General features: G+C 35.6%; 1 protein-coding gene across 6 annotated transcripts in view; it reads right to left on the reverse strand.

The window, feature by feature from the left end:
- LOC116344740 (protein madd-4) overlaps positions 1-23,145 on the reverse strand; it is a 68,650-nt gene that overhangs the window by 4,731 nt on the left and 40,774 nt on the right. For 3 of the 6 annotated variants that reach the window (XM_031773458.1, XM_031773459.1, XM_031773457.1), the window contains exons 6-19: positions 19,614-19,758; positions 15,660-15,789; positions 14,744-14,846; positions 13,882-13,980; positions 11,773-12,402; positions 11,315-11,490; positions 9,329-9,559; positions 8,888-9,173; positions 8,659-8,813; positions 8,303-8,590; positions 7,946-8,226; positions 7,814-7,868; positions 7,606-7,690; positions 5,081-5,176 (exon numbers count right to left, since the gene is read on the reverse strand). In XM_031773458.1, the coding sequence (XP_031629318.1) occupies positions 5,081-5,176; positions 7,606-7,690; positions 7,814-7,868; positions 7,946-8,226; positions 8,303-8,590; positions 8,659-8,813; positions 8,888-9,173; positions 9,329-9,559; positions 11,315-11,490; positions 11,773-12,402; positions 13,882-13,980; positions 14,744-14,846; positions 15,660-15,789; positions 19,614-19,758 (2,760 nt within the window). The remainder of the gene's footprint in view (positions 1-5,080; positions 5,177-7,605; positions 7,691-7,813; positions 7,869-7,945; positions 8,227-8,302; positions 8,591-8,658; positions 8,814-8,887; positions 9,174-9,328; positions 9,560-11,314; positions 11,491-11,772; positions 12,403-13,881; positions 13,981-14,743; positions 14,847-15,659; positions 15,790-19,613; positions 19,759-23,145) is intronic. The other 3 variants (XM_031773460.1, XM_031773462.1, XM_031773461.1) reach the window with 3 other exon arrangements.

The following is a 23,145-nucleotide window of genomic DNA, read 5'->3' on the forward strand; positions in this document are numbered from 1 at the left end:
TTGGAAAAAAGGAGAAAGAAGTGGTGACAAATGTTATTACGAATGTCAATTGGGATTTATCCTTAAATAGTTTGAGAATATTCATAATTCGAAAAATGTTCAGTGGGATTATATTGAAATGTCAAAATATATACATAAACATTTTTTGTCGATGTGATAACTCCATTTAAGTTTGCAATTGCAAAACGTTGCGCATTTTCTAGTTCGAGGAAACTTGTTTCTTATTTTACATATTAACGTTTTGCGTTTTGTCGCTATTTATTTGCATAAATTTCAAAGATTGTTGAACAAATGCATTTTGATTGCGACGATGGCATCTTTTCTTTTTGGCACACGAAGAATTATTAAAGGCAACTTCATCAAAACCCTCAAGACAGAAAATATTTACATGTGATCTTTTATGATTGTGCTCTTTGCCGCATATGGAATAAAACCATTTTTAAACATTCTAATTAGATGCAATAACACATTTATGGCGGTAGAATGATGAAGATCGTGGAAAGCTCAATGAAAATTTATATATTTTATGTGTGCCAGTGTCGATTTATGCACAGTTTTCACTTTTCGAAGAACGACCGACGCGAAAACATGCGAGCTCATCTAAAATTTATTTATTGTTTTTATGCAAATATTTTCTTAAAACGTTTGTTCAGTTATTCGAACACTTCGCGCTCATCACAATGAGGCGTCAGAAAACATTTACCTATGCAATCGGAAACGCTTCAGTCTTGACTCAAATTGTTTATTTTTGGTGTTTTTTCCACTGAAGATGGGGAGAGAGAGAGGGGTTCATTTCATTTCCTCAAGAACGCAAGGGAAATATTCGAGCTTGAAAGGGTTAAACATATTGCGTATTTGTCGAGAATTCGAGAATTTCATATTCTCATCAAGCGATTATTATGAGGTGTTGATCTTTTCGTTGAAGCTCGCATATTCTGCCATTCGATATGTATTGCATGTGTGTATGTGTCAAGCGTGTCTAGCTAAAGTGTTTTTGTTGGTATTTTGTATATAAAAAACATAATTTGGTGTGTCGGTTGAGATGTAAACATGGAATTTCCCATCAGCAAAGAATGTGTGGGCTTATGTGCATGACGTTCGTTCATGATTCTCCACACAATAATTCCGGTACTTGAAAATACCATATTTACTCGAAGCATCTTGCCAATGCAAAAGCTGTCTGCTTGTATTCAAATTTATTTTGGCACCCGTTTATTTTTCTTACATTGAATGTAAATTATTTACCACATTACATTTCATTTAAACAAATTGCAACATGATGAATTTAATGTTAACGCTCATCGTATTTTGATGACTGAATCTTTTGGAGACTTTTGAGTTTTGACCTTCGTGTGTGTGCGTTGCATAACCTCACAAAAACAAAAATTGAACTAGTTGACATGTAATGAGTAGGTCTGCGTCTAGTCACATAATATATATGTATTTGTCAAGCATACAACAAATTATAAAAGAAATTTATGAACCATTAAATATGAAAGCGCCACGCATTCAATTTATGTGTTCTACTTTACATCTATAATTCATTTCATGTTAATTATGTGAAAAACTTGTTTTTTCTCCCCCAACACACATCTTAAATCTCAACTCAATTTCATAAATATTTCCGCCGGATCAATTATTCATTTCCTAATTACTGCCTAAAACTCTTTTTATTCGTTAAGTAATCACGACGACGTTATTATTTCTCTTTTTCGTGATCCGAAACTTAGATCGTAAAATATGTATATAATGTTCATCGCGTACAAAAATTCAGCAAAACGTTTCGAATACATTCATTATCCGCGAATATTCTCGTCAATTTCAATGTCAATTGCATCTGCATGTTAATATTTCTGTTTGTTTCTTATTTAATGTCGACTGCAGGCATTTTGGTTGTGGTGAAATCGCGAACAAACGATCATCTAATATTGTATTCAATGCATGATTATGAAGTTACATGGTGCCTGAATTAAGCACGACATAAATGTTTTTATCTTACATGTACGGCTCTGATGAATCGCATGTGTGCAACAAAACCAAGTGCGCGCAAATGTATCACATTTTCTGTATGAGTAATGCAATGTTTGTATTTTGACTTAAACGAAAAAAATTTACTCGAAAATATTGAATAGGAAAACATGAGAATGCCGACAACGAAAAGAATCGAGCTACAAAGTCGGTAAAATAAGCTAACAAAGCCGAAAAGAAAGCAAGAATGCTAGAAATGGTTGCGCCATTCAGAAAATGATGCTGAAAAATAAAGTTATGGCAAACGACCGTTCATTTTTGTCGGCGATGAAAAACGAAACGTTTATTCACTTGGTGACCACGTTGCTCTAGTATGCGAATCGCATGTGTTTGTACAAGTAACATCGTGTTTTTGTGCAAACACGGAAACTTTGCGCGCTCAATAAACACACATGTAATTTCTTTCTGAACAGCATCATTTTGTGCACGCTTTTCCCACCGAAGATTTGGGATAAATTATAGAAAGTATCTACGGCCGCGGCACACATATCGCATAATGTCGTTTGCCTTGCAATGTATGCATGCATGCGAGTATGTGTGTTTATAAGACTCATTACACAATTCGCATGTGAGATTTGAGAATGATGCAATGAGGTTGAGTAACGGCAACGTTGATTTTTTGCAAGCACGTTTGCCCTTTTTTAGCATGTTAAAATGTTTCACGGAGATGACAAACCTAACACATTCGAATGAGTTCCGAGGTTCAATGAATCGAGTGCACCCTGGACGAGAGGCATACAAAACAGGCAAAACTTATATATATAGCGAATTCATCGTTTGTATTTCTTTTCTCTCTCTCTGTGGCCATGTGCCATGTGTGCGTATGTGTGTGTGTGTTTTCCTCTGTGTGTATGTGTGGATGGCATCATGTACGCGAGTGTAATTTATTACGAAAGCATAAGCTGCAGCATTGTGTAAAAGTTGTTCTTGTTCCGTATCAAACTCAAAAAAAGCACACACACATAATCCATAGGCAGACTCAGGGCTCTTGGTCGCAGTGCTCAACTTGGCAAGGACATCACGTCGGCATATTCACGTTGGCGTTTGATATCCTGTTTTTCCTTACAATTATGTTTAACTTTATACAATTTAGTTGGTTTTTCTCCGGTTCGTTCGTTTGTTTGCCATCAAATATTATTATTCCATGTGAGAATATGTGTTGCACACATTTTGTTTGTTCTTTCATTTCGTCCTGTTCGCTCTTTCTCTCTCTCTTTCGCCCCGCTCTGGGGCCTTTTGGCTATGTTTAATTTTTACTTTGTTTCTTGACTTTTTGTCGTGTTTGCCAAACGGCAGCATTATATTATGGCTGTAAACTCAAATGCAGACAAATATATTAAAAATATGCGAAAAACACCGAAAGCCAAAATGCAAAAACACACGAAAACTTTGTGGGACAATTTTCTGTGCACTTTTTCCCTTTTTTTTGATTCGGCTTTCATTACCAATCTCATGCAGTTGCAGTACATTTTTTTTTTTGCTCTCAGTTTTCGCTCTCTTTTTCTCTCGTTCGCCTTTCTCGCATCGTATTCTTGGGATTTGGATATGCCGTTCACTTCGTTGGGCCAAAAACAAGCTGTGATTTTCGTGTGCTGATTGAAAATTTTCTCATTGCATTTTCAAAAGGAAAAACGGAGCATGGATTAATCTGCTCGGCAAATTATTTTTCCCTTTTATTCTGCATTTTCGAAATATGGCTAATTTCTTGTGTGTTCCTGTTTATGTATGTGTGTACGGTGCTATACGCTGCTGCGGTAGGTGTACGTATCGTATATGTATTGTATTCCATTTCGTTTTACCATTTTTCGAGCAAATCATTGCGATGTAATTGCAAATGACTGAAACAAAAACTTTTACCATTGCACAATGATACGGACGCAGTTTATGAATTGTGTTTTTGAGTATGCCATTTATAAGTGTTACGATGTACGAAATGTTTCCCCTAGTTCTGAAATTTCCCACAATTTTTTTTTCTCTCTCGTTGTTGTTGTTTGTGTATCTTCATTCCCAAAACAATGTGCAAGTGTGTTGCAACCATCTTCAATGATTTTGCTTAATGATTTGTCAATTTTACCATTTGTCTTCGAAGTAAATGAATTGGAAAGCATAAGTTTTCTTCGGTTTTTTCGCCAACTTTATGTTTTAAACAAACGATATTCGAGAAGGAATTTTGTTGCGAAAGTGCTTCAGACTGTCAGCACTTTGTGTTGTGGTTTTGAAACTTCACAGTCAAATTTATTTTCTCTGGCCACAAATAAACTTAGCGACAACACACAGACACAAACATACACACACGCATGCAATTTGTTGCTCCCCATAATCTGTGACCAAATGAACTATTGGAAAGTTGTTAAGAGACCGGCGAAAGGCTGCCGGGTCCAATGCCTTTTCGAATTTCGATTTTCTAATTTAACAGTGATCAAATGTTTGTAAGTAGATAATAGAGTAAAGTTTCCACATTGACTGTATTCAAGAACAAAGTTTTCAAACTGAAAAGCAACTGGGAAGAAGTTTAATAAAATTAAATGGAAAACCGCATTCTAGGCTGTTTGGATACCTTTACATAAAAAAAAACTCCATATATGTACATGTGTGATTATGATAAAGTGAAAAGGTGTATTAGAAATGGTGGTGCAAATGCAAATACTAACTGGATATTCAAATGACAAACAGACGAAGAAATTCATATTGACAAGACAAAACAAAACCGGACAGGAAAAATTTACCACAGTCAAAAGGATGTGAACTATCAGTAAAACAAACATAAACACTTGAAAAACATTTTTTCACATCGAAAAAAAGAAACACATAAAAACTGAACGAATAAAATAGAAACCACAATATTTTGTGTAGTTATGAACATGAAGAAGATCAAGAAAAAAAAGAGATCCAAATAAAATATATGTATGTGTATGTCTAAAAAAAAAATCGGGATTGAAAGGCACAAAGAAAAACAAACGAAAGGTTTCGTGATTGTCGAATGCATACAAGGAAGAGTGTGTAGTTTAAAGTAATGACTGTGTGTGAGAGCACTGAAATCGATTTATCTCACCTGTAGACTTGCCAACAAATGTTGAAAATGTGGCATTGGTACGGTCCTCGTTCCAGAACTACTGGCTGCTGACAATGGACTGTCATCGTTCAGTTCCTATTTCGGATTATTTTTAATCGGAACAGTGTGCGCAATACAAAGAGCAAAGGAATTTAGTTTTTTTTGTATGTGTTTAGTGTGGATTATGCAACAACATAAAAATAAACATTTCTTTTTCTAAAAAGAAAGGCAAACAAAAAAGGCGAAATGAATAAGCTCGGGTAAATGATGTTTTATTTTTCCCTATTCCGAATTTTTGCACCAAGCTTATTTATTTATATATATATGTGTGTGGTTTACCGACAACATTTCACAAAACACGGATAAACTTTTCACTACCAATGGCAACTTCACTATTTCGCTCTGCACACGAACAAAAAATCGGAAATTTATCTTGTGTTTTTTTGTTGCCATTTACTTCAAAGCTATCAAACTCATGAAGCAGAGTAATTGATTGCTTTATTTTTTTAATAGACTAAATTAATAGCTTTTAAAGTGAAGCTCCCCAGACGAACATCGAATTCGGACAGTATTTATGATGGTGGTTCTTAATTATGAAGCACTTTAACTTCAATATCCACATTCCACACGCAAACCAAATTTAATCAGTTTAATTAATTCCCATAAATGCATCCTTTGAGAAAATTGATGGAAATTCACAAATGAAGTTCAATGCTAGGATAAAGTGGATCAACTTTGGCACTTTGAAGAAATTCAACGAATTATTCCAAATTCAAGATTGAATTGCCGGCCAACTCAGGCGTAAAAGTGGTATACACATGCAATTGATATCTGGTTTGGGAACAGTGAATTGGCAGTGTAAGCGTTTCATGTTTAATAGGTTATAATTATCTAAATAATTGAATGGCTAATTGTGTTAATCAATAATTTAATTATGGATTCTGATGTTGAACAGTGGCAATGCTCTGATATCTTATAGCAACAACAACAAAAAAAGCACGAAAAATAGAGAAAAACCACTTTTGAATGTAGGCAGACTGTTGAGAAAACGCGCGAAAGACGTTCATAATTAGCGCTTATTTTCGCTCATAATTTATTTAAGCGTTAAATCAATTCGATGGCATGTCAATATTTAATGGTTACTTGACAAGGCGAATAAAACCGACCGTGAAAAAAGAAAATGTCTATACTGTAAGGGTGTGTGTGCTCAAGAGAGAGGATGAGACAGCTGCTACGATTTCGGCTGTAAGCATTTTTACTTGATTGATTAACACGAGCGAAAATGTATAAAAAAGTGCCCAAAAAGAGATTAACTTATTGATCTTCATTGTTCTGAATTTTCTTCAGCTTTTTTTTCTCAGCCTTTTATGTGTAATTCGTTCGGCTTTCATCTTAAACAATTGAGTGCGACTTTTCATTTCTATTTTCCATATAAAATGTACGCGTCAATTCGATTATGGCGTGGCTATTTACACTTTTTTCGGTTGCTTCCACTTAAGTTTTCTTTATTTTTCATGCCCAGTCTTTAAATGAATTCAATCGAAGAACAAACTTCTTAAGGGTTAAGTGCGCTCCATTTACCTCATAGATAGAGTCGAGGAGTCGAAAGAAAATGGAATTTTGACTAAAAGCCAATAATAGCATGGGGCAGCAAAACAAGAACGATGAAGAAGAAGAAGAAAAAAACACCTAAAACCAACTAAAAATTCTTGAGAAATTCAAGTGCAACGGATGTTGGATTTTATTTTGCCTGAATTGGAGTCGACCACTTATACGATGTGATTGATAACCGATATATTTTCGGTTTAAAAATGGGGAGAATTCTTCTATATATTTACAAATTCACTTCAACAATGAATGGATCCCGGGTTGCAGCACTTTCTCTCGATTCGCATAAATTACATGCGCTATTGGTATTTCGAGAATTTTGAGTCGCTACGAGATTTTGTTTTTGTTTCGTTCGCCTCACCCACTAGTTCTGAATACTTTTGTTTGTTTGTTTTTTTCTTTTTTAAAGAATTGAAATCGAATAAAAATAGTTATTTATTTAATTAAGTCCGTTTGAAAAAACCATATTGAGTAAGCGCCCGATAGCAGCGCTGAACAAACAGATTATTCAGCATTGATTTTTAGCAGCTGGATGAATATGTATGGGTGTGCATTGTAAGCAATTGTTTGTTAGAGTTGAAGCGAACGCTATGTTTGCTTTGTGGTGAATAACAAACACACAAAAATATGGACTTTGTCTGTATATGCGTGCATCTCGGTTAGTGTGTGTGTGTGTGTGTGCGATATATTTTTTTAATGGAAAATACGTTCTCTCACTCATGGATGAATAAAAGTCAAGCTTCACTCAGATGGAAATTGTTTGCACAATGAAGAAGTGTAGGTACCCTGCACAACAACAGCAAGTCTATTGTATGTTTTTTTTTTTTTTTTTCATTTCTTCGATTCGGAAGAGAGAAATATACAGGGAAAAAAGCAAAACTCAAACCAAAAGTATATACTTTATTTGTTGTACTCACTTCGTTTTGGGTTAGTTTTTTGTCCGTGCGGCGTATATTGTTGAAATCCTTTTGGTGGTTTTGGTCTTTGTTCAATTGATTAAGTCTGAAATTGGAATGAGAGTGGGTAAAAATGGCAAGTGCGGTTTGAATAATATCATCCAAGTTGCGTGCCATGGCATTCATTTTAAACATCAAAGTAGAAGAAAAGTAAACATTATTTTCTTACCGACTTCCGTTGATGTTTTTCGCTGGCACTTGATATGCTACCGTTCTGTCTTCGTCTAAGGCATCACAATCAAATAAAGATCAACTTAATACATTTTCAATGGCCAAACACAAAAGAAATGGAAACACTTACCCTCGCCGTCAATAATGTTGTCGTCGTCCTCTTCTGCTTCTTCTTCTTCTTCTTCGATGCTTTCATAGTCGGCCGATGTGGCTTCACGATCGCCTGGTTTCGGTTTCACGCTGAGACGCAACTCGGACACACTCATCGAGGCATGGCAAGCATACACGCCTTTATCACGATAGGTTACATTTAAAATTCTAAGTGCACCTTTCTTTGATAGTTTGACATTCCGAGTTTTTGTAAGAAACTTCGAGTCTTTACTCCAGCGAATTTTGGTGCGATTAAATCGGCTACAGATGGACAAAACATTTTGCCGAATGAAATATTTGTTACAAAAACAACGAATGACAGATTTGTATAATTTACCTTTTGACTGGACATTTGATTTTAATTTGTGTGCCAAGAAATACCGTTGCCGCACCGCCAATTTTAAGTGTAACTTTCGTTTTCTTCGGATCATGTTGAATGTAGGTCGTGTTGCTGGCGGCGATAGATGGATTCTCGTCTTCGGGTGCACAAGGTTTCGTGTTACACGGTTTTTGATGTGCTGGTTTCATGTTTGGGCACAATACGTCGAGTCGTTCGACTTTATGCTCTTTTGCCATTATTTGTTTACATTCAACTTTCCGCTCTTTAAATCCACCACCACATGGCCTGCAAGAAATTTCATTTTCAAACGAAAAGCTCCATGTTTCAATCGAAAAACAAACATGCTGACTTACTTTGAGCACTTTGACCAAGCACTAACTTCCCATCGAACTGGGCAATCGAGAATATTGCAATATTGTCGCGGTGCTGGCGGCGGTTGGGGACACATTGAATCGGGCACGACCATAGTATTTTCACCTCCACGTGTTACCTCATGAATACATTGTACCTGAATGTGAAACATGTATTCAATTGAATATTTTGCCCGCTTTTTTTATTCAATCAAGACGATTTGATTCTTACCCCACGTTCTCTGATGCCAATTCCGCATGATTTTGAACATGGTGAAAAGTCCGAGTAATTCCATCGTGGCGGACATGGACGATCATTACAGGTGCGAATTCGAGCCTCTGGTTTAGTTTCTGGTGAACACAGAAACGGAGAGACTACTTTTCCAGTATCCTCACGCACACAATTTATAATCAATTCTTCTACACCGCCCAAGCACGAAGCACTGCAGCTCGTATAACCTTGTTCCTTCCAAATATACGTTTTACCTGGCTCCGATACTCCAACCTTAATCGAATCTCTATTTAACAAAATACAAAATATATACAATATTTTTTTGTGTGTAGAGTTAAATTTTGTTGGAGTGCATATTAAATTGCTTCTCAACATGGATATGAATGTGCATGTGTTGAATAAAAATAAAAATAAATGTGGACGGAACGGGGCGATGACTACCTGGGATAATTATCTTCATACCCAAAAGATGCCATGGCACCAAAGCATGGTTCCGGAGCCGAACACGCTTCGACCTCAGGCGCTGGCTTTGGTCCCAAACAAAACGAATCGTTATGCAGTGTGGCCAGTGTTTGCGATAATTCCAAGAAAATTTTACATCGATACTGCTTTGTTCGGATACCTTCGCCGCATGTGACTGAACATACGCTCCAATTCGTATCTTTTATGAATCTGCAAGAAAATCATTAAATTACAATAAAAATGATAAATCGCACATACTTTATTGCATTTACAACAAACAGATCAACGCGTTAATGTAAAGAAACCAGACGAAAATTCTTTGTCAAGTGTTCGACGAGTATGAGGCAAGTGTTCATCGATAATTGAAATTTATTGCACATAAATGCATGGGGCCCATTTTCATATTATTTTTCATCATAATAATGGAAAGTGGCAAACAACAAAAAACAAATAAATCAGCGAACTTTCAATTTATTTAAAACCAACGATTGAATTAATTTTCTCTGAATGTGGATCACGGAAAAACCATACGCTTTCCACGGTTATCAAAAGCAAAAAAAAAACGGTGAACATTTGAAATTGAAAAATAAAATATTAAACACATGAGCCAAATCGATGCGACGTGCATAGCGCTCAAATTATAATACAATGAATATATATGTTGTATCACCACACAAAATTTAACGTTATAATTTGTTGTCTTCTATGGTTTCACCTCTGTGGGCACATAAACAAAAGGTCGGACATATAAATACATGCACATGAAACCATAAATTGTTATTTAGATAAAACCGCATCACACGAACTGAGCGAGAGCAAAAAGACAATGTTCAAGCGTCCAAACAGTGTCAGAAAAATGGGTTTTCATTCGTAATTTGTATTTAATAGTATGATCATTGTACGCAAAAACATTTTTTTGCAATAAAATTGAATGCCAACATCCACCATTAAATATGCATGTTGGTGTAATTCACTTTTTCACGCGCATCCATTGTTTAGCATCGAACCGACAACTGTTCCACACAAGTAATAATAATTATTGTGATTCGTAAAGTGAAAACAAAACCAAAAAATTAATGTGTTTGTGCGACTTTTTATCTCTCTGTCACACATTCTATCTGCAGCTTTGTCCCGGTTTTGTATGTGTTGCGGCTTGATTGTTGTGACGTGATGTGCGCGAAGCGTTATGGCAACATATCTGCGTGTGCGGATTGCTTGAGCTTAAGTGTGATAGCAAATCGAATAATAAATAATTCATAGTGTCATGTGGTAATTGCAAGCAACCACTTATTGCTATTAAAGCTTATGTTCCGTGCCTTTTTTGTTTATTTGTGTATGGATCTGTGTATTTTTACTGTAACACACACACACACACACTCACACATACACGGTTAAGGTTAATGACAAATGTTGCGCGAAAATTTATCGGTACATGTGAAATGCACGTGCAATTGTACTGTTTTTGTGTTTATTTTTTCAGCGTTCGTTTGCTGTCGCGGCCAACTATGATTTTCATTTCAAAAATATGTACAAGTTATAAATACAGAGAACATTTGGAGCTACATCTACATTCACAGAACGCCTGCTTGTTTTTGCTTCTTCTTTTTTTTGTCCCCAATGTCATAAATCTAACAAACCACTATGCGTCCCATTTTATTCCGTGTTTTTCATTCGATCATTCTTCCTATCTCATTTTAAATAAATTACTCGAGTGACATTAATTTTTCTCATTGTATGTTGTGTTCATAATTTGTGGCATTCGAAAAACCAGCGAGCGAAAAAAAAGAAGCGGTAACATATACACAACAATTGTGGAAAATAGATACGATGTCATATTTCATCTCGAACGGATGGTGAATTTTTAATTTTCAACTTCCGCAGTAATTGCTATTGTCTGGTAATCTATGGTATTGTTTATAGTTGATTGGAGATTAAGTGGTTTTATCGATTTATAGTGACACTTACGTTGCTTCGCTTGGCATTTGGTATTCGGTCTTCGAACGTTTATCGGTAAATCGTTCAGCAACGGGGGATGGTTCGTCGTGATGCAAATGTGATCTGGTTAAATGCGCCGGACGATGGTATTGTTTTCCCTCTTCGTCGGCCATCACTTGTTCATCGGATTCGTTCTTGTAATCAGCCTGCAAAATAGTATCCATATGCAAGTTTAATTATCAGATCATTAGATTCGAACATATTTAATTTGCTATGTGCTATCGGTAACTAAAGAGCATAAATTCGGTAAATTTGAAATATTAAAACAAAACTGAAATACATATTCAAAACTACAACAAAAACTGAATTATTATTAGAAAACAAAACCACCGTAATTAGTGACAATTAGTAATGGTAGAACGAAACAAAAAAAATATATATATATTTGCAACATTGTGTATCAGTGGCCATTGAATATCACAAAATACCTCGGTCTCCTCAGTGTCTGCTTTCTCTTCACTATCGACACTAGCAATACTTTCAGCGCTGGCATTTTCAGCGTTACCATCGCCATCCTCCTCAACATTTAGATTTGTACCCTCAACACTTGTTTCATATGCATTTGATTCAACATTTACATCCTCCGTATCATCAATATTATCAGATTCAGCATTTGTATTTTCATTGTCATCTTCGTGGTCGACGCGGTCGTTATCGCCATCGATTTCAGTGTTATCATTTTCGTTTTCGTTCTCATTTTCATTGGATGCATTCGTAATTCTATCAGCCTCTTCATGGCTACTGCTGTCGATATTATCGTTGTTAATTATCGTTGTGCATTCGATTCCAGTCGTGCATGATTGCGTTGCGATTGGTTTTAATTTCGGATCACAGTCCATTGAAATCTGTTCATTCGTGAGCATTTGCATTGATTGTTGAATCAGTCCATTGCTTGATGCAACCGAAAATGATTCGATATGGTCATTCTTTTCATCGTTTGCATTGCCATCACCATCGTTTTGACTATGTGAATAATCAGCTTGTGAGGCATTTTCCAAAGCCGGTAGCACGCAATCGATTCTTCTGACCTGGGTTCCAGTGCCACAGCTTACCGAACACTTGACATTTTTGGAAAGAAATAAAGAAAATGCACATGCCAATCACACCAATAAAAATACAGTTATTTTACCGGATCATTAAAAACATGCATTTGAAATGTTTTGTGATGTAATTCATAGTATACATATTTTGAAATGGATTTTGTGATTCGACAAGAAAAGTACAATAATTATGGGATAGATTTTCAAATCAAAGTGAAAATCGATATGTGAATATTCCACATATTTTCATATAATCATCAAAATGTAGTTACATTTTATGGAAATTTTCAAAGCGGCAAAAAGATTTTTTGCCAGTTCAGATTTCTGCTCATTTCGTCTGTCTATACGGTGATGTAGAACATTTATAGTCTTGCTTGTGGCTTATAAACGACGAGATTTTTTTTTTTAATTCAACAAAATAGAATGGAATATGACTTTGTACTTGCACTTTGTACGAAGAAACCCCAAAGCGATTTCTTTTATTAAATGTGATATGAAGATGGACTTTGAATTTTTTTTCCCTTTCTTTGGGATGTTTTCCATTTTATACATTTTATACATTTTAATCCTTTGAATCGTTTCAGTTCAGAAACTCTTTATCTATTCTGGAGATGAAAATAGCTAATTTTTCAATGAATGTGTTTGAATTATGCAGGATAAGCTTGAAAAGGGAAGAAAAAGCTTGATTTTAACAAGCGTAAGGCGATAAAAGAATTGCACAGACGAGTGTCTACTTCCACTTAAACTTCAAAAGAAATGGTATCCACGCAGAAAAATGCAATCGATGCGAGTGAGTGCAACAATAAGAGGTGTTCTTTTTTATTCAAACTATACTATATACGATAATGATAACAATGGACATATGCAATTTTTTTTGCATTTACGTTGAGCGCATTATAGTTTGCTTTGCTTTTGTGCATGTCGCAAACCGATTTGCGTGCACACAGCGTGCGAATTAATTGAAATTGAAAAGAGTCTCGTACAATGAGTGAAATCGACATTGCCGGAAAAAATATCCATCCAAAACACATGGAATTGTGAATATTTCATGAGCTCCAGGTATGAATTCGGTTCCACTGGGTGCAAGGGAAGCGATTTGAACCGTTGAGAAATGTGGATTGATGTTTTAAACAAAATTCTATTATATGTATCAAATGTATCAGTTGTGTTATCTCTTATGGTTTAGTTTTTTTCCCGTCTCGCGATCTGTATATTGTTCCGTATGTTGTGTGTCGCACGTCTATGACGAGTATCATGACGGGCACTATATATTCGAAATATAATGTTGTTGCTTTTTTTGTGTTCACCATTGCAAAGTAAATTTGTTGTTAGTTCAGTTTTAGTAGCTCAAGTAAAGTGGCAAAGTAATACGTGAAAATACATACACACACTCACAAATATCGCTTATGCAAACTACTGCTAACTACTCTTCTATCTATGGTTATGTGAGAGAGTGAAAAGGGACTGAAGATGAAATTGCAGAAACAAAACACTTACGCCAGACCATTCACGAGTAATCCACTTGGGGCAGAATTGTATGTTGCATGGTTCAAATGTTGGTGGTTTGGATGTGTCACGACAAGCATCATCTGGTAACTGTATTCGCGTCAGATCCGGCGTTGTTGTTGGATTGGTGAGAGTAGATGCGTTGTTTTGTCATCAATGTCAACGCAGGCACAATGCACACAAAGATAGATAGTTTTGCATGTGAACGAATGATGGCAAGCACAACCGGCGGCAGGGCAACGCCAAAACAGTTGAGTGAAGAGACAAAAAAACAGCAGTGAAGAAATGAAAATGAATAAAAAAAGAACGAAATTTATTTAGCTTTCTATTTTATTTATACAATATTTATACGCTTTATGTTTTTGTTTTGTCTTTTCTTTTGCCACTTCTTCTGCAATAGTTCGAAAGTCATTGAGAGAATTGGATTGAGAATACAAGGATGGAAGCATAAAGGCACACAGAGAGAGATACAACCCCCGAAGCAAACAATAACAGACGACAACAAATCGCCGTATATTCTTGTGTCATCTTTGGCTCATTGTTACTTTTGAATTTTCCGCGCGCACAAGCGTAGTTTTCTCTGTTTATATTTATTTATTCGTCATCTTCATGTTCCGATTTCATCTTTTTTCTCCCTTTTGTATTCATTCCCTCTATACTCTGATATCTTTCGATTTATTTTGTCATATATTTTTTTTTCTGCTATTATTTGCGCACACACTTCGGCAAACATTCGCTCGCTTGCTCGCTTTTGGCGAAGCTGTTGCAGCAGGTCGCACAAAGCGAGAGAGCGGACGAAAGCAATGCACAGTGCATATCATCAATTCAGTTGTACACACACTTTTATACGTACTTTGTTTTTGAGGCCATTGCTTTCTTCGATGCATACAACGTTTCGTTCTTTCGTTCCACGGCCGCATGTTTTCGAGCATGAGCTCCATTCATCTGTTATCCACCTATAAATTTAGTTTAGATTTTGTTAGTTTTTCAAGTAAAAGCCTTTTTATATTCAATTCGTTGGTGTTTGCTTGCGTTTTGTGTTTTTCATTTTTTTCTTCTTTTTTTTGTTCGCTTTTGCACGTTTCGTCGGACGGAAAATACATAAATTCAAATGTCTAGTATGCTTTTGCGTCCATAGTTCATAGTGTGCGTAGATTTCGTTTGATTCAACTTCCTTTGCGAACAGTGATCTCAAAGAAAAGCGAAGATAACGTCTACAATTTTCTCATTTTCTCTGAATAACGATGGCATACATGATCCTTTTCGTTCTATTGCTCATCACATCTTCAATGCTTAACTTCTGTTTGTTTGTCTTGACTATTTATTTTAATACGGACAGATGGTCGCTGGCACAGCCATCTACTGAATTGTCTATAAATTTTTATTAAATGAGACCAAAACTTGACTTAAATCACCAGCACAAACGGACATCAGGAGAAAAAAAAAACAAAACGAAATAAATATTATTTGCTAAACACAAATACACCATCAACTCCTCTATTCAATGCTATTGCATTTGCTCACGTTTTTCGCTTTCACACAAATAAAATCACAAATAAATGGTTCAACAAACGCATCAGAATCACAGAAGCAAACGAATGTGGATGATGCATGGTACGAGTATGACGATCATCTACACGCCGCACACATTTAAGTGAATCATTAAAGTGTCCAGTTTCGAAAAATTGCAAACAATTTTCACCATAATTACATTAAATGCAAATAAATGTGATTGTAATCGAAATTAATTAAGTGAGTATTTGTCTTACTTTGGTGGACAACTGTGCGTGTTGCACTGTACCACAGCCGGTTCGGGACGCATGGCGGAGTTACACAGTGATTCTTCAACTTCTTGACTTGTCATCCGGTTTCTGCACAACGGCCGAGACATCTTATATCCTGGAAATGAAGAGAAATCGTTTTTATGCAATCAATTTTAACATTGAAATTTGTAGAAAACACTCGAGAAACGAACGAATAATAACAACAAGAAGAGAATTAATTTGGAAATTGCTCTTCTGGCCACACGCTTAATGGAAAGTGAAAATGGATTTTGGATTTCAAACGCAAACGATACGCACACCGATGTAAATTTTTAATTCAAAATCCAATCGATACATTTAACATTTGGACATCGTAATGGCATTGAGCTAAATACATCTAAATCACGTCATTACCATAATAAAATCGAAGCAGCCCCTCAATTGATGAATACGTAAACATTACAGTTATCCTAATGGCATTTTAATAAATTCAGCACCGAATGCCAAAGCAATTGTCATTTAATGTCGATTGCGGTTTGCCCGAAAACCGAAAGCAGTTCAAGTATCTTGAATGTAATGATAAATGGCAATAGTATCTTTGGAGGAGGCGAGACATTATCAAAATGGATAACCATTGACATGAATTGATTGTCTGTTAATGAACATTGCCAGAACAGGAATTGGGGATTGTTCGCGCACCAGATTCAAATCCGAATGTCATGAAAATGATTCGGATGTACGTTGAATGCTTGTACAGGAATATGCTCGGTCTGACTTCAGAATTTACTTCGAGTGTAAATATACGTTTCAGTTTTGAAATGAACAGGGTAATACAAAACTTTCTGTGACCAATTTAAATACACGACTACATATCATTATTGAGAGAAAGAAGTAAATTATAATTGTTTGAACTTAAAGTTATCATCAAAAGTTTTTTTTAAATCTTCATAGATTTGTTAGGTCAAAGGAAATAATATTTCCAAAAACCACCTTGCATTTTATTAGGTTATATTGTTTGGATTATAGCATGAAACTTGCCTAAAATTAACTTTACTATCCAAATACAATCGAGTAAATCTGTCTAATATGCATATGAATAAATTGACAATTCGATATTTTGTATGCATATCATAATATGCTAATTACAAGTTATGCTTTTGATCGATTCATTTTACGCCTTTGGTTTCGAGTGGAACGCCATAACCAGCCATAACGGTTCGCTGACTTCGAGCTCCGAATAGGTCTATATGTGTAAACACTAAACAGGCAAACATATGATGGAATAGCTCAACAAGCATATCAAATACTTTGAACATGAGCGAATTGGGCCTGGTGTGCCTTCGGCAACATTCAGCATTTTCGGTTTATACTTTATGATATTATCGAAATATGTTATGGCGGTGACGACAAGCGCACGACAAAAAGAACAAAATATATATATATATTGCTTTACTTTAAAAGGTATTGGCACACTCAAGTATATTTGCATATACAGTTAATGTGATATAAGCAATTTGGATGTAAAAAATTATAGTCAAACTTATTTTTTCTGTTCGTATACAATGATAATCTATACATATTATATATGGAAAGGACTCATAAATACTGTTTTATGTGGAGCCAATATGCATGTGCTTCAGTTTTTCAGTACCCATCAGTTTTGTCTCTTGTGAAGTTTTTCGCTCACGGTTCGCTATTGTATATATATATGCGTTCGCATTGAGGTGGAAAAGTGCACGAAAAGATAGAAACAAAAAACGCAGCATAGCGACGAAAATTGTGTGAATGTGTATGTGCGAAGCGCCACTAAGTAATAATCCCATGATTTATATTCAAATGTCGTTTAAACATTTTCGATCAAACAACTTAGTCCTTGTCGCCTTTTCATCGGTGAAGCACCCGCACCAGTCGAGGTAAATGACAATGAATATGTATTGGCTGGTTTTTTTTATGTCATCATGCATTTGTTTTCTTTTTTTTTTTGGTTGGTTTGACGGTTGTATATTTTTCTTCTCTGTTTTATTTTATACTTCGGTGTTCGTGTGTGCTAACTCGCATAATCGATTACTATCATTTTCGCGTATTGTCGTGATGATTCACTTGCGTGTTTCTATCTCTATCAAGGTGCTTGCTCCTGTTTTTATTCCTTTTTCCATTCATTTATGCGCTCTCCCTCCCTCTCTCTCTCTCCTTCTGATCTCTTACATTTCCCTTTGGCGAAAAATTACTCAAACATGCTTAAAGATATTTCGCTATTGTTCCGCTTTTCATTGGCTGAGAGATGTTGTTGCTTTTGTTATTAGGAGTTGATGCCACTCGTACTAATATCAGTGTCACTGCTTTGCATGCGAGACGAGTATACACTCTTGTTTTTGTTTCGTCAAGTATTCAAGATTGAAAATAAGCTTTTCGGTTTTTTATCTTTTCGTTTCTTTGTTTGGCACAAAGAATGCTTTCGCCAAGTGCACGACAGTGCTCTCACAGCTCAAGAAAAACAGACACAATACAGATGGATAAAGAGAAAGATAGAGTGGGAAAGAGAGAGAAGATAACAGCAGCATTGAAGGTTTGATTTCGTGGCTGCAAACACAGGCGATGAATACCAGCCGCATTCAGTGATGTACTTTTGGCAACATAGCCATGTTCACGACTATGGTCTATACACTGATAGCGTCAAAAACAACAAGCAGATACAAAAGCGTTACGTCGTTTGTTTACATTCACGTTAAACACAAGAAAAAAAGCAGAACGAGAAAAAGCATTCGGTCGGCTTCGGTTGTTTCCTTTCGTTCGAATGTTCAAACGACTGTATACAAACTGAATGAGCCTATGCCGACCGAATCACAACATTGTTTATGAGCGACCGTTGCCACGAGTGAGTTTGTGTACTTTTTTTTTATAGCAACAACGAAGAATTAAGATTTACAAGGGGAAAAAAGATCAGCATCGAGAAGTAAGCCAAGGAAAAAGTTAACAATACTTTTTGCCCTGTTTTAATATTTACATTTGTTTCTTGTGCGGTTTTTTTTTCTTCTTCATCGTCGTTGTCGATCTGGATGTATTTTTACCGTTTAACTTTGCGACAATCTTTTATGCAAATGAAATACACCACAAAATCTCATGAATTTGTATTTGTTTTTGCCTTGTGTTCGGCTATGATTTTTCTTGTACGTCTCTTTCGGGCGTTGATATGTATGGCTTTACGCGTTTTTGTTCTTGTTTCCTCTTAAACACACAATAAATTTTCATGAGATTATATTTGACAAGTTTGTATACATAACAAATAAATGATAAATTGATATGTTACAGGAACCGAATGCTACAAAATGTTTTCCGTTTATCACGGCTGTTCGTTATACACTCGTATGCATTGTACAGCCAAACGATTGCCTTCAATCGACTTTTTAATGTTGTAAAATATTTTATCGCAATGACTGAATTGTCAATGTTCAAACTCAAATGGATGCGATGACAGAAAAACGAACACCGATTTTAACTCAATAAAACCCCATTGCTTTAATGAATGTGTATCGATAAAAAGATTTTCCGAATCCTTGAAAAATTACAATGGCATACGTTTTTTTTGTGTCGTATTGACTTTTGATTACGAAAAAAAGGAAAAGAAATACAATTCTTATACATTATTTAGTTTACATTTTGACCCATCCTGTGAATCTCCGCTCAGGTCAGTTATTCATTCAATTTCATGCGCATCAAGCATTTTACGAGCGGTGAATTTTTTTATAGACCAGCATTTTTTCTTCGGTCATTGAACATCACTTGAATTTAATGTAATGCATATTACACGATTGAATACACAGTTTACCACCGTATTTTGTGTGTGGTTGAATTTTCTTCAAGTTGCCGTTACGAGAGGTGTAGTGGCCAGAGATCTCGTTTTTAAAATTCGAATCGCGTATTCAAAGTCCCATAAAGTATATGTATTTAAATAACACTCACCACCGCCGCATGTCGCTGAGCATAAAGACATTGGAGCCATGTCCCATTGATACATTGGTTGTGAGCATGTCGATCCATTGCCACCGCAAACACCACATGCATCCACTTTTTTCGATGAACCAATTCGTAAATCACATCCAACACGCTGAAAAAGAGCGAACAAAGAAAATTTTATAAGGTTGATACTTTTTTAATAGAATCATAGCATTTGTTGTTTCGTTATTCCAAAATTCTAAAATATTAAAAGACATGCTTCACATAATGTTAACTGCGGCCAACGCGAGAAGAGTATGCTCCGAATTTATGTCACATGAATTTTACTCCATTAATCAGAAGCCAATTTGAATCAATAAACTATATTGACATATTTGACTGCAAGTCATCAGTTTTCAGTGTATTCACTGTCTCGTCGTCAATAATTTCAATCTCAACTTGTACATTTTGTGTGACAACCGTCGAACAACAACAACAAAAAAATTACTATGAAAGTTGATTAATTGAATATCGCAAAACTTTTTCCAGCCAGCCAACAGACGAAATGTCCACAAATTAATGTTGACGAAACGAAACAAAAGCACAAGCGAAAAAAAAGTAAATTTATTATTTATTTTTGTGTAAGTTTTCAACAATCATTGTACAATATAACGTGCGGGCACGTGTGCGTCATATAGTGAGAATGGGTGGCGTGGTGAAAAACATTAAAACATGAGAAGAAAAGTTCGAGGCATTCGACGATTTATATCCAATAAAATTCAATCTTATTTCATCTGATTCATGTTCATATTGAAGTTGAAAAAAAGCACACACCATTCTTCATATATGTAAGTGTAACTGAATTGGCGTTCAATAAATTCATTTAATTGAGTTTGTTTAATAGACATATAACATAAGAAAATGTAATTAATCAAATCCCAACATCAGACTCGAATTGATCACACACAAATTCGAGCGGAGACAAAGTTTTAAGATTTGTTTTTCGGTTTGCGTTTGAAAATGTCATTCCAAATTTTATTCGAATTGCTATGACTGCGGAATCTGAATCTCAAGAGAGTATACCGTAGTTTTGATGGTCACGTTGGATACGAATTATACCTGAATCGTTTCATCTCACGCCCGATTCGTTTCGACAAATGAGCCATATGAATATACCGAGATAAGATCATATAAGTTCGGTGAGTTTTCTACTTAACATAAAGTTTGAAGAGAATGCGAGAAAGTGGGAATTCAGCTTGGAATTCGGCTTATCTCATGTGTGATAAAGAAAATACCTCTTATGGTGTGTCAATTACCCGTTCACTTCATTTGTTGTGAGAATATTTTGCCTGGAATATTTTCTTGTTGGTTGGTTTGAAAAGCACCAATTGACACCCATCTTAAAGGATTGTGCCATTTTGTTGTGAAATAAAATTTGAAAATTAAAAGACAATTACGACGTACACAAGTAGCTGACGATGTGAAGACTCATAATGTAGTGCATCAGACACTGCTAGTTGACCACAGTGATACGTAATTGGGTGAATTAGTTAAGAATTTTTTTCCAGTCAATCCGATCCCCCAAAATTTGCACTGTTCGTCTGAAGGCGATATCGTTAGCAAAACGGCCATTATATTCATTTCTATATGTACAGTCATACATTGAAAAACTATTGAAATAGTTGTTTCCAGATTGTTAAGTATCTTTGGCTCTTGTTCTTGAATTCCCAGTGCGATTGTAAAGATTCATGTTGCGATACGGTGCGGTGTGGTTTGAAATCTTAGTAGATTACTTGGTAAACTTAGTCACATTTTTCTTTTGGCGTGGAAACGATTCAAATGTGTAGGTGTACGAGTATGAGTGTGACCATGCAACCATTAGCATTCCGTGCCATTCGAACACAAGTAAAAAGTTCGGCGTTGCTCGTTTTTATTTGTCAATTGGTTTTATGTGTGTATTCAACTGAAATTTTATTTTCACCTTTTCTACTGTGCATCACACTCGTTCAGTTCTTCTCTCTTCATTTCTTCCACACCACTGCAACGTTTCCACAATGTTTTTTTTTTCTTCTTCTCTTGAGTGGATTTGTTCTATTTTGTGTGTTGCAACTTTTAAAACCGGAAAATAATGGACGAAATCGGCTAAAACGGCATTTCACATTCCAGGCGACACGACAAATTTGGAAAAGCGTATTTTATTCACGGTTTAGTGAAGAGAATCAATGAAATGAAATCGATGTGCATGAGAATGGTGCGGTGGGTTCGCCTGATGTTGCAAAACAAACTATATTCTTGTCCGCCGAATACCAAATGGAAATCTCAAATTCGACACTCTTTTCATTACTTTTCCGGTCGATATTAAGGAAAGTTTTGAGTTTTTGAAACTTTTTTTTGTGTGTTGGTTGTGGCGTACTTTTTCATTGCTCGTTCACTTTGCAAATGTTCCGGAGAGACAGAGTGAGAACAGCGAACGAAAAGGAAGACCAACAAAAAGATGCACAGAGAAAAAAAAATGTATTGAGAATCTAATTTTGAAGCTATTCAAGAACAATAATTCCTTTTCGCTCCAATGTGACTCAATGGAAGCGAAAAAACTTTCCGCTTTCTCGAAAAACCTTTATTCCCCATTTGTAATACCATAAGCATGATTTACAATTTAAATTTGCATGGCTTTTTGTTGCTTTGTGTTTGTGTGCATCTAGTATATTGATTGTGTCCGACGCACGTTTCATTGTAGTTCCGTAGCTGTTCGTCAATTGGAATATTTGAAAAAGTAATTGATGGCATTGGCATTTTGCACGTTTTACCGATAATCGGGGGAAGGAGGATTTATTTTACATTGTGTAATGTGTGTGTGTGCTTCTTTTCACCTTTCACAAATTCAGATTGATTTGTGTAGCTTTTGAACAGAAATACGATAGCATATAATTAGCTCAATTCATTCGCTGACGCAATCGTTGCTTTTTGTTCACAATCATTTTTTTTTTCAACCTGAAAACAGCATTTATTCATCATTCATGATTGACTCAAATTCAATGCACTGCCAAGCACGCGTAATGAATACCCTGCTTATTTATATATCAAATGAATGATTTTTGTAATTTCAATGAATTTGTTTCCCAGAAGATAAGTCTTGTGCTTTTGATGTTATTTCATCCAGTTAATCTCTTCAGCAGACAAGAAGAAATTTGATGCGTTCGAATTCATATGCGTCTAGATAGTTTGACGTGGTGCATTAGATTTTGTTATAAGATAAATATCTGAATTCGACAAACACTCAATATATTTTGCGGCCGTGTTCGTATTCAATTTCACACGTCGAGTATTCATGTGATACGGATGATGCTATAAGTTATAATCTGCTTATACACTTTATTATGATTAAATTTATTATTATTTTTGGCACGTATTCATTTTTTTATATTCTTTCTTCTTTAACACATAATATAACGTTGGCACGGCTTTTGACTATATCTCACCGGAGCTGCTCTTTTCCGATTAAATGCGAATGTATAGAGCACGAGAAAAAAAGTTTGCGCGAGATTTTGGAGTTGTGAGT

Source organism: Contarinia nasturtii, unplaced genomic scaffold (assembly GCF_009176525.2).
Source record: "Contarinia nasturtii isolate CC-2019 unplaced genomic scaffold, AAFC_CNas_1.1 Cnas_scaffold_1182, whole genome shotgun sequence".
Taxonomy (NCBI): Eukaryota; Metazoa; Arthropoda; class Insecta; order Diptera; family Cecidomyiidae; genus Contarinia; species Contarinia nasturtii.